The 12,849-nt window shown below is 45.3% G+C and overlaps 1 protein-coding gene across 4 annotated transcripts in view; it reads left to right on the top strand.

The window, feature by feature from the left end:
* The window catches only part of PTPRO (protein tyrosine phosphatase receptor type O), a 263,577-nt gene that overhangs the window by 156,620 nt on the left and 94,108 nt on the right, over nucleotides 1-12,849 (top strand). For all 4 annotated transcript variants that reach the window (XR_016441869.1, XM_090043530.1, XM_090043531.1 and 1 more), the window contains one exon: nucleotides 12,230-12,388. Coding sequence is in view for 3 of the 4 variants with exons in the window: in XM_090043530.1 (XP_089899656.1) it covers nucleotides 12,230-12,388 (159 nt within the window). In the remaining variant the exon portion in view is untranslated. The remainder of the gene's footprint in view (nucleotides 1-12,229; nucleotides 12,389-12,849) is intronic.

The raw sequence follows: 12,849 nt of genomic DNA on the forward strand, positions 1-12,849 counted from the left end.
CAAGAAACTGATTAACAACCAGGAAAAACATTAAGTTTTAAGGAGTAACCAGACACCTAGGAGCCAGCTTGAAGTTATTACGAATATACTGGAAGGGATCTTCTCAGATGGCTTAGCCATGCTTGCACTGTGAAGTCAGCATCAGTGTTTTGTATTTTACCTGTTGTGAATAAGCCTCAGTTTAGCATGACTTTCAGATTTTACTGTAGTCTTTTAACAGAGTTAAGGGGATTACTTGGAGTGTTCATAAACTTTGTGGGGAGGACTTCCACCAGTCACCCCAGGAAAAGTATGACAGCATTTGTGGTCAGGGCTCCAACAGGCTGGATACTGTGATGAACTCTAAACCATTGTTCAAATGTCGTCCATACCCCCTCTGACTTGGTCTCTTGCCTCAGCATTCCCTAACCTGGCAACCAAGTTTTAGTCAATCAAGTTTAAATAGGCCTCCCATACTGGGACCAGGAAGTGTATAAAGTGTATGGCCCAAGATGCCTATTAAACTTTTCTTCTGCTTAGTTCTGAGTAGATGAGGTGTGTGTGTAGGGGGAGGGAGGGATAGAAAAAGTCCTTTGTAAGTCCAGCAAGCTGGGTGCCAGGGCTCCCTCAGGAACACAGAGCTGACAGGTAACATAAGTGTAAAAAAATGTTCTGGGATTACAACAGCCACATACAACTTTAATGTCGATGGAAGAGATTGGATATATTTATGGAGGATTTTGCATCTAAAATTGGTCCTGGTTTATGAGAAAGTAGTTAGCAATTCTCATTATGCAAACTTTCTGTTTGTATTATCTACATAACAGGCTAAATAGAAAGGGCAGAGAGTCTGGGAGGAATGCTGAAGTTGAAATTTCCAAAAGACAAGAGAAATTGGATGCTATGGGAGCAGCAGATCCTTAGACCTACAAAATAAATGCAGCTGCTTGCTCCTACAGACTTAGGTTATTTCAAGTTTAGATATAGGTGTGAGTCCTGATCCTTCAAACTGCTTTAGGAGGAGGGAAAAGTCAATTATGAAAATCTAAAAATAAAAAGAGATTGTATTTGAAGAAATAAAAGAATCTGATTTTAAAGAGGCAGTGAAATCTCTCCAAATGTAGATGTGACCTTGTGAATATTTTCTCTCTAATGCAGAAAGCTTCCAAAAAAAGCCAAAATATAACAAGATAAACATTTTATTTCATAGACTTCATAGTCATTAGGGCTGGAAGGGACTTCACAAGTTCATCTGGTTCAGCTCCCTGCCCAGAGGGCAGGAAGTCAGCTGATGTCAGATGACCCCAGCAAGATAATCATCCAAAAGCATTTTGAACGTGTCCAGAGTAGGTGCTTGCCCACTTCTGTGGGGAGTCTATTCCAGACTCTGGAAACTCAGACGGTAAAGAAGTTCTTCCTTATAGATTCACAGATTCATAGATGTTAGGGTTGGAAGGGACCTCAATAGACCATCGTGTCCAACCCCCTGCATAGGCAGAAAAGTGTGCTGGATTCAGATGACCGCAGCCAGATGCTTATCTAACCTCCTCTTGAAGACCCCCAGGGTAGGGGAGAGCACCACCTCCCTTGGGAGCCCATTCCAGATTTTGGCCACTCTAACTGTGAAGAAGTTCTTCCTAATGTCCAGTCTAAATTTGCTCTCTGCTAGCTTATGGCCATTATTTCTTGTAACCCCCAAGGGTGCCTTGGTGAGTAGAGCCTCACCAATTCCATTCTCTGCTCCCACGATGAATTTATAGGCAGCCACAAGGTCATCTCTCAACCTTCTCTTCCAGAGGCTGAAGAGGTCCAGGTGCCCTAGTCTCTCCTTGTAGGGCTTGGCCTGCAAGCCCTTAACCATATGAGTAGCCCTTCTCTGAACCCTCTCCAGGTTATCCACATCCCTCTTGAAGAGTGGCGCCCAAAACTGGATGCAGTATTCCAACTGCGGTCTGACCAGTGTCCGATAGAGGGGAAGTATCGCCTCCTTGGTTCTGTTTGTCATGCATCTGCTGATGCATGATAAAGTGCAGTTAGCTTTGCTGATGACTGTGTCACACTGACAACTCATGTTCATCTTGGAGTCCACTAGGACTCTGAGATCCCTTTCCACTTCTGTGCTGCCAAGCAGGTCATTTCCTAGGTGGTAGGTGTGCTGGACATTTTTCCTCCCTAGGTGCAGTACTTTGCATTTCTCCTTGATAAATCACATTCTATTGTTCTCTGCCCATTTGTCCAACCTGTCCAGGTCTGCCTGTAGTTGTTCCCTGCCCTCCAATGTGTCCAATTCTCCCCACAGTTTTGTATAATCCACAAACTTGGACAGAGTACACTTCACTCCCTCGTCCAAGTCACTGCCGAAGACATTGAAGAGTATCGGTCCAAGGACCGAGCCCTTCTGATATACTTATAGGCTGCTGCCAAGTCCCCCAGAGCCTACCCATTTCCAAGCTGAAGAGTCCCATGCCTCTCAGCCTCTCCTCATAAGGTCTGCTATCTTGACCTCTGATCATGCATGTGGCTCTCCCCTGGACGCTCTCAAGCTTTTTCACATCCTTTTTGAAGTGCGGAGCCCAAAATTGGATCAGTACTCCAGCTGCGGCTTCACCAAGGCTGAATAAAGTGGGAGGATGACATCTTGGGTCTTGTCTGAGATACATCAGTAGATGCAAGCCAGGGTTGTATTTGCTTTGCCAGCTGCGGCATTACATTGGTGGCTTATATTCATCTTGTGGTCAATCATGACCCCCAAGTCTCTTTTGGTCATAGTGCTAGTGAGTGTAGTAATGCCAAGCCTATAGGTATGATGTGGGTTCTTTCTCCCGAGGTAGAGCACCTTGCATTTCTCTATGTTGAAGGTTATCAGGTTTTGATCTGCCTACTTTGTGAGCCTGTCCAAATCAGCCTGAATTGCCAGCCTGTCCTCTAGTGTGACCACACTTCCCCATAATTTGGTGTCATCTGCAAACTTAGCCAGTCTGCTTCTGACCCTGAATCCAGGTCATTCATGAATATGTTAAAGAGTACTGGTCCAAATACTGAACACTGAGGGATGCCACTGGTCACCATGTGTCATGTTGACTTGTTCCATTGACTGTCACTCTCTGGTTCCAACCACTGTCTGGAGCCAGTTCCCCAGCCATTGGACCATGAGGACATCATGGGAGATGAAGTCAAAGGCTTTTTGAAATTCAAGTAAATGACATCAGCCTCTTCTCCCTGTTCAGGTAACACAACATGGTCATAGAAGGGGATGTGGTTGTTGGGGCACAACCTCCTCATAACAAAACTGTGTTGGCTGTCTCACAGAATAGTGAGACAGCCTTCTCTCAGCCTGTTGTTGATGGGTTCTTTGATAATTTTTTCCAAGATCTTTCCAGGGATTGAGGTCAAACTGATTGGCCTGTAGTTCCCTGCATCTTTCTTCCTTCCTTTCTTGAAGATTCAGCAGAGGTCCAATGTTGCCCTTATTTTTCTTTCAAATTCCTATGTATCTGAAGAAGGACTTTTTATTGTCCTTGGTTCCTGTAGACAGCTTGAGCTCAGTATCAGCCTTGGCTTTTCTAATAAGGGTTGGAAAACAGGAAATACTTTTCTGGTCCACTCCGTACAGGTGCATAAGGGTTGGAAGAAGAGAAATACCTCTAAGGAGGACTCCTTAGAGGTATTTCCTGTCTCCCAATGCTTATAGGGTTCTGTTTTAAGATTGAGGAGGTCCATGAGTTCTCTATTTAGCCAGAGGAGTATCCCAGCCCTTTTACTACCTTTTCTGCAGGTGAGAATGAACTTCCCTTGTACTTTTAGAATCGCATTCTTAAGGAGCGACCACTAATCTTGGATTTCCTTCCCTGTCAGATCATGATCTTTTAGGGCCTTGACAACCAACCTCCTAGCTTGTGAACATCGGTTTTCCTACCTAAAGTTGAGGATTTCTGCATAGCTGACTGATTTGCCAGCTTTGCAATGGATGAGGAAGGTGATCGACTCATGATTACTGTCACTGAACTTCCCTTCAATCCTCAGATCACTCTCCAGATCATCCCCTTTGGCCAGAACCAGATATAGTCGTGCCTCTCCTTGTGTCCTTGTGCCCATGGACTTCTTGAGTCAGATAGTGCTCATCAAGAGGGCTGTGTAAAGCTTCAGTCCCTGATTCAATTTGGCAGAGATTTGGCCCGATTTGGTGGCTAAATCTCTGAATCAGAATTGAATCAGAGAACCCTTTAATCTCCCTGATTCAAATCAGAATCCTCCGAATTGATTTGGAGAGATTCAGAAAGATTCGGAGATTTGGACATAGACACACAGCTTTAATTGTTTTTTCTACATACGTCTAAGTAGCTGGTGGCTCATGAGTGCTGCAGTGCTGGGGCACATGGAGTGTCCCACAGAGGCACAAGGGGCTTCCCAGCACGCTCAGCAGCAGACTAGGAAGTGAACCAGAAGCACGTCCAGTCCACTTGTAGTTCTGCCAGGGAGCATGCAGGGGGCTGCCAAATACATGGAGTGTCCCCCCCACACACACACACACACTCCTGTGGTATGCCTCATGTGCCCCAGCATCACAGCGATCATGGGCCATACCTGCTACCTCAAGGTATGTAGAAAAAACTTTTAAAGTTGTGTCTATGTCCAAATCAGCATCGAATTTTCAGATTCAGATTCAGCCAGATTGAATCAGGGACAGTGATCTGAGTCGACAAATTGAATCACTGTCCCTGATTCAGGCCAAATCTGAATCAAATAGGGTCTGCTTTGCACACCCTTATTCGTCAATGCAGGTGAGGAAGCTATGCAACCGATCAGATTTGGCTGAATGCTCCTCTCATGAGATGTCAGGGTGATTGAAATCACCCATGACAACCATACGCCGAGATCATGCAAGCCTCTGTTGGTTTCCTACAGCAGGGGTTCTCAATCCCTGGGCCACAGCCTGGTGCTGGGCCATGGCAGGTCAGCTGCCAGACTAGAAGTGTCTGCAAACTGGCAAAACACAGCCTCCCCAGAGATGAGTGGAGAGGCTGCGTCTCCTTCTGCAGGGCCTGCAGCAGCACAGTGGAGAGGCTGTGTCTCCTTCTGCAGGGCCTGCAACAGCACAGGGTTTGCCCCCCCACCCCCCGGGTTGTGGGGGTATCCTTACCTGTCGACTCTGAAAACTTTGGGAACCCCTTCCCTAGAGAATTCATAGTCAAGCTCTTCTTCCTGGTTAGGAAGTCTGTAATAGACTCCTCCTGTAGTATCTCCTTCACCATGTTCTCACCATATTCTAACCCAGAGGATTTCAAGTCATCCTCCTTGGGTGCCTATGTCAGCTAGTCAGGAAGTGTACTACTCCTTGACACAGAGAGCTACACCCCCACTATTCAGTGAGAATGTGGGAGACCAATATAAAACATTCCTTATAAAACATTGGAAATGCAATTACAAAAGAATCATGTTAATACATTCAGTTTAGGTATTTCCTGAAAACTCTTAAAGTCAGTGGAAAAATGGACTTCAGGAGGTGCTAGGTAGGGCTGTGCAAAGCTTCGACTTAATATTCGATTTGACAAATATTCCACATATTCAACCTTGAAAAGTGAAAGTCTGGTCGAATAGCTATCGAATCGAATACCGGAAGTCGAATATTAACAGTATGAGTCGAATATTCGACAAGGGTCAAATATTCAACTTGCCTATACTGGATTCCCTGTGGGGGAAAAAAAGGAAAGTAAGGGGAAGGAGGGGAAAAGTGGGAAGGAATGCTTTCATAACTGACATGTGTGGCTGGCCAGTGACCTGTCAGCATTCTCTGAGGTCCTGTCCAATCCCAGTGCTCTGGGGGAGGGCCAGAGAAAATGCATAAAAGGCAGCAGTTTTTCAGCTCCCCTGCTTTCTGCCTTGGGGTCAGTTTCTGAGCTGATGGTGTTCTCCAGCACCTCTGTATCAGACCACGACAGCTGGAAGCCCTGATCTTCAACAAATTCCCTGCTTGCGATGCTAGCAACAGGGATTTCTGAAAACTTGATGCTTTTATTTTATAACTACTTTTCATATTAGTTTATGCTTATATTGGATAGGGTTAGTAGTAGGCTAGGATCTATTCTATATATAGGAATTTAGTTTATATATATATATTTTTATACATCATTTATTCTTTCCACCACACCAACGCTTCTCAATATATTATCTACACACAAACACATTTATATAACATCCAGAAATCTAATCCGCGGTGCACTGGAACCACTTTGAGGTTCCAGTTTATATACAAAGGAACACATTATGAAGTGGGGTGGAAAGACGGGTGGCCACACTGGCCAGCCTGCACAAAGGGGAGCAAGGAGGGTTGCAAGCGGGAGAGCTGCAGTTTCTCCCCCCACCAAACTCAGACGCAGCCTCTTTCCTCCTGTTACAAGGGATGAGGCTGCTACAAGCAGTAAAGAGAGGGGAGCAGCAGTGCCACCAGAGCCACTGCCTGTGCCTGAGACTCTCTCATGTCCAGACACAGCAGCCACAACCTCTCCCACCATAACTGCAACCAGCACAGCAGCGCACTCCACCCCTGTGTTACTGCCTATGCTGAGCCTTCCAGCGCCAGAAGAAGAACTGGCACTGGATCTGGATCTCAGTGCCCTGGCAAGGGAAGTTCTGGGGAAGAAGGGGGAATCAGTTGAGTTTGTGCTCAACACCCCTCAGGTTTTTTCCTTTCAAGCCACAAGGTCTTTCCAAGGAGGCACTTCAGAAGGTTCCTCTGTACAGATGAAGGCAAGCGGCTCAGCTGAGTCCGCTCTTTCTCTTGCTGTGCCTCTGTCTGCTGAAGAGGGGAGAGTTCAGCAGCATCTACAGATGCACCTGCATGCCAGAGGGAAAGGCCCAGTACTAGCATGGTCTGGGATCATTATGAGCTGGCAAATGATCCTGCGTTTGCTATCTGTGTGTACTGCTGAGCCAAAAGCAGCTGGGGCAAGGGAACAAAGTGCATGACCACCTTGGGGCTGCTTAATCATCTCCGCAGGTACCACCTCTTTGCCACAGAAGCAGCCCCCACTTGCTCCACAGCCCCTGTCCCCCCACAGCAGAGGCAGGGCACCCTGGAACATTGGAGGCAAAAAGGACCAGTTGCAAATGCGAGCGAGGTCACCCAGACCATTGGGGAGATGCTTGCTCTGGATGACCAGCCCTTCACCTTTGTTGAGCAGCCAGGGTTCAGGTGGCTCCTGGCACTGCTGGCTCCATCCTACTAGCTGCCCGCACGCAGCACCTTCAGCAGGATGGTGGTGCCTTCCCTATACGAAGCATGCAGGGAAAACTTGAAGGAGGAGCTGCACAAGGCAGGTCCGCAGGTGACTGTACACTTCACCTTGGACATCTGGAGCAGCCAGGGTGGAGATCATGCATACCTTTCACTCACAGGACACTGGTGCGGCCAGTCAGGCTGTTGGTGGGATCTCCTTCATGCCAAGGTGATGGATGAGTCCCACACAGCAGTAGAGATAAGGGGGTCCATGAACCGCATGGTGCAGGGGTGGCTGGGCATTGGGCAGGCTGAGCTCACCCATGGCTTCATGGTGACAATAGGGCCAAAATGGTCAAGGCAGTCTGTGATGCCAATTTTGCTGGTATTCACTGTGTAGCACACAATTTACATCTGATTGTGAGGGATGCCTTGGAGGGGGACAGGGCTGCCGGTGATGGCACCCAGCAACACCAGCAGGCTCGTTTCCAGATGCAGGAAGGTGGTAGGCTACTTCCACCGGAGCATCAAGGGGCGCAAGGTGCTACGGGACAAACAAGCAGAGCTAAATGTCCCACAGCACAGAATCATCCAGGATGTGGAGACTCAGTGGAACTCTACATACCTGATGCTTGAGAGGCTGGTGGAGCAACAGAAGGCCATCCATGAGGTGGCCTTGCTTGGGGAGATTGGGATCAGTGGCCCCCTGACCAAAGCTGAGTGAGATGTCATCTCCCAGATGTTGCTGGTCCTCAAGCCCTTCCTCGAGGCCACTGAGACCCTCAGTGCTGCTGATGCCTTCCTCAACCAGGTGGTTCCCATAGTGAAGGAGCTTCGCAGCCAGGTGAAGAGCTTCCTGGGGGCCAGTGTTCCTGGCTGGGGCAGGCTGCTTTCACCAGATGTGCAGGCACTGGTGAGGCACCTGAAGGAGGGCCTTAGGAAAAGGCTTGAACCCTTGGGGTCCAACACAGTGCATATGCTGGCCGCCATCTGTGACCCAAGGGCGAAGGGCACCATATGTGGCAGCAAGACACTGAGTCACTGGAGGGAGGTACTTATTAAGAAAGTGATGGAGGTGGAACAGCGGAGGTGGGGGGAAGTGAAACAGGGGGATCCACTGCCTGAACCCAGCCTGCCATCCATGAGCCAGCCTTCCCCTCCACCAAAGGCACTGCCAATATGGGCTAAGGCCATGGCAAACATTAGGGGGTCCAGACCCACCAGACCCCAGGATCAAGCAGACAGCCCTCACACCGTGTTGTCTGCCTATCTTGCTGAGCCTGTGGAGCCCCTGGACTGCGACCCCTTGGCCTACTGGGCAACCTGCAGCCCGATCTGGCCGGATCTGGCCACAGTTGCCTGGGAATACCTGTCCTGTCCTCAACCAGTATGCCAAGCGAGAGGGTGTTCAGCATGGCTGCAGATGTTATGACACCCCACCGCATCTGCTTGGATGCTGGTTTGGTGGAGCTGGTGTTCCTCAAGGTGAACCTCCCGCTGCTGGGGTCCCCAAGCTCCAGGTGCAAACGGAGCGAATGTCACCCTCCTCACTCAGTCTGGGTCATGAGTTTTGTCTGTCAGCAGCCTAAGGTGCAGTTTCCCCCAAACCCCTGCACCTATCACTGTGAAAGTTGGCAGGCTTTGTGGGCTCCTCAGGAGCTACTCTTCCTGCAAGTTTCATCAAGATCAGACAAGAAATGCCAAAGTTATAGCCTGCTTCGACCTTCCCCATTATCGCCTATGAGGAAATCGAAGCAGCTTGAATATTCAACTGAGCTTCAACCTTGAGTTGAAGCTGGTCCGCTTCAACTCAAAGCAGACGGCAAATCAAAGCAGTACCCGGTTTAATATTCAAGGTGGCTGTTGAATCGAATATTACCTGCTCTGCACAGCCCTATTGCTAGGTCGTGCCCTAAATGTGGAGAAAAGAGAAGTGAAACTGACCAGTCCCTCTACTTTCACTCTAACTAGGGACAGAAATTACACATAAACTGGTATAAGTGTTTGAAAACCAGTTCAAATATGTAACGCAGCAGAAGTTCAGTGCACATAAACTGCTTTCAAAATGGCCAAAAACAGTTTAAGATAAACCTGGATGGTTGTAGTGTCAGACTTAACTGGTTTAGGTTTAATTAGTTTCCTGAATTTCTGCCCCAGATCCCCTCTAGATTCAAATTAACTCAGAGTCCTCCAGCATCCCAGGATGCTTTGCACCTTCCTTGTAAACACCCCCCCTTCACATGGTGGATGGGCTAGCCTTGGCCTAAGCTGTCTGCCCCAGCTGAGCAGGGAGGTGTGCTCTAGTACCCCTTGACTTCTGGCCTGAGCCACTATAGGCATGTGGCTGCATTTCTGGAATCAAAAGTGAATGTCTGTTCACTTCCTTATTGGCTCAATCTGTGCAGCTTGGACTAACCAGTGAAGATTGAATCAACTTCGCCTGAGGCTTTTTGACTGTCTGTACTTAGTCTCTGTGTGGTGTGTACTAAAATAAAGACCTGGCAAAGAGATCGCTAGGATTGGCATATTTTCTAAGCTTTAATAACCTAAGGAGCTTTTAGTAACCCAGAACTAGAACACAGTTTTTATCTGTTTACTTTCTCTGATTTCAGAGTGTGAAACTAGTTTAGATGTGAAGATCTAGCAACAAAGAAGACAAGATGTATGAATCTTTAAATTCCATTATCTCACTCTAATTCATCTGTTAACAAGCAATAGGGAGGATAGAAAGCAGAAAGGCAGTGCATAGTTACTTTCACTTGATTTAATCATTGGTTAATTAAATCTAAGCATGAGGAGCAAAAATAATTTGGATTAAAAATGAATTACAACTTCCACTCTTCATTTGATTTGTCATAGGAAGAAATAGCTGTGTAATTCAATCACTGACATCAGGAAGTTGCAATAATTATTACAGTAATAAGGAAGACCAAAAATCAGAATGAGAGAATATAGAAGAAAGCCCAAGGTAGACCCCAGGAGCCCATAGCAGACCCTGAAATAGTGAAAGATGATGATTACAGCTAAAAATTATACTATTCAGACATTATTATTGACATTTGAAGTGCTATGGGTGCTATTTAAACTGTCAGATTCAGCCCATGGTCATGTGAATAGCAAATTCAACAGCATATTTCAGTTAGGGATGGCAAGGGACTGAACTGAAAGAAGAAAGATTTTGTCTTCTGTGACACGCTTTTACTGTCATCCATTTCTGGGCTGTTAATTCAGTTGTCAGCAAGATTTTTCATAGACTCCACCCATTAGAATGTGCATTGGTATTTGTGAGGTCTAGCAGTTTTTTCTGCAAGTATTAGGTGTCCAAATGTATGGATTTTAACCTGTTTTCCAATCCTGTTTGGTGTGGAGGAATAGAGTTTGAGAGTTCCTTGAGATCAAGCTAGCTTGCAAGATAGCCAGTTTCACCCAGAAAAGAAACGCTAAGTCCATTGCATTCCTTGGAATGTTGTTATGTATGGTTCCAGTGCTACATGAATCAAGGAGATTTGTGAGAATTAAAACAAAATCTGATTGATTTTTTTAGTATGTTGATGTAATTGATGGCTATTTTGACGTGGTTAATTGCCTCGTCATTACCTACTAATATATCAATCTTATGGCTAAACACCATACTTGTGCTGGGGGGAATTTGTATTTAGTTTCCAGCTCTACAAATCTTAGATGGTAAACTCTTTGGGGCAAAGTGTTCTGCTAGTGCTTTTTCTACAGGGCCTAGCACAAGGGGGTGATGAATTTAATTGGGTCTTTTAGGTGCTATTGTCCTATATGATATAATATACTAATACATTAGTAATGAATAGTGTATTCAATCCATGTCTGCCAGTGTCAGAGAGCTAAAAAGATAATATAATTACAAAAATGTAGAATCAAGTAATGAGAACATTGGTATATAGTTGAAACTATTACAATATATTGTATTAAAAAACCTTATTATTTGGGTATCTGTTCTATTCTTAGCTATGCTTGGCTAGCTCACACAATATGAAATTATGCTGATAATTTTCTTTTTCCTAGCTGAGAAACGCATCAAGCAGTAAGCTGAATTTGCGAGCAATGGAAATTGAGCCAAACTCTGGCTCTATTTTTATGAGCATTGGGCCAGAGTCTCTGGTACAAACTTATGTAGCTTTATATAGGTCATCAGAGCATTGCCAGTTCACATATATCAACTGAGAGTTTGGCCTAAAAAGACTAGGCAAAAAATGGGCCAGAGGTAGGGGATTAGCCTGGAACTTAGAAGACCAAGGGTATATCTACCCTGCAGGCTGCAGCGTAGCATGAAGATACCCAAGCTAACTGAGCTAGCTTGAGTTCCAAAGACAGTGTAGCCTGAGGCAAAATAGCATGCGTGATTCTATGTGCTCCCATGCTCAGAAGGTTGACAACTTCCAGCACACAAGTTATCTCAGGTACTTGTGTACACCCCTACAGTTTTTACTGTGGACATTTGTTCTCTCCTCCATCACAGATTGTCTATGTGACCTTGGAGTAAGGTATCTAGAGCCAAATTTAATTCCAGGAATAGAAGTAGATTCAGGGGCCTAAGTGTGATCCTATTCCTACCTGATCAAGTCAGTCTTAAGGGTAAGATGTTACAAAAGTAGATGCATTAATGGGCTTTCAGGACTTAGAGAGAGTTGAATAGAATCACGCTTGTTTGCTTGGTGGGTTTTTTGTGTCTTTGTTTGTATTTTTGGTACAGGCTTTATAGGGCTTATATGGGTCTTCAGAGTTTGAATGGGCCTTGCACTGTTCCTTTGCACATTGATGAATTTCACTGTTTGAAAATAAGACCTGAGGAACACAAGAGGAAACCATTGCATCAGTGAAGTCAGTAGTAGACTGCCATTGACTGCAGTGGGCAAGTATTTCATTCACTATGTTTTAAAATTTTCCCTGTGATATACAAAAGGGCAATTAGTTTTCTTGCAAGTTGAAAAGAGGTCATAAGTTCTGTTTTGATCTGCTAATGTTCTTTTCCTCTTGTATCTTGTAATTCTGTGTATTTTTTAGAACCTCTTCCTGTAAGCAGCGTTTCAATCTATGATTACAAGCCATCTCCAGAAACAGCAGTGTTGTTTGAAATTCATTATCCAGAGAAGTACAATGTTTTCACCAGGGTTAACATAAGCTACTGGGAAGGTAAAGACTATCGAACAATGTTATACAAAGGTAAGAGAAGAAAAAACAGAATTGATAACAGTGCAAATACAGTTAACTTAAATGAGGACTATGAGAATTTGCATTAGGAAAATAGTGTTGATGTCTTTTTTGTCTGTATTTTTAACCTCCTTAGTGATTGTAGCATCTCCATAGTTAACTCATTTTCCAAACTAAAACTGCTTCCTATCCCAGCTCTAATATCAACAATGAGTGCCATCCTTATTATTGGTACATGGGCAGGATAGAAAGTGTAGAAGTAACTGAACATAAAACAATGGTTCTGACCAAAGACCTGTGGCACTTTCTACAGAATGGGATATTCTACCAATAAAATGGATATATCAGAATTTGGGAAATTAAAGTTTACTGAGGGAGTCTCTACATGCTGTTTACATTTTTTATTGAAACACTGTTCATTTTCTCTTTTAACTTTTTGGGTGAGATTGGTATGTCCCCTACAATCCATGGCA

The sequence above is a fragment of the Crocodylus siamensis genome, chromosome 4 (genome assembly GCF_052110815.1).
Source record: "Crocodylus siamensis isolate JL-2025a chromosome 4, ASM5211081v1, whole genome shotgun sequence".
In the NCBI taxonomy this organism is placed as follows: domain Eukaryota; kingdom Metazoa; phylum Chordata; order Crocodylia; family Crocodylidae; genus Crocodylus; species Crocodylus siamensis.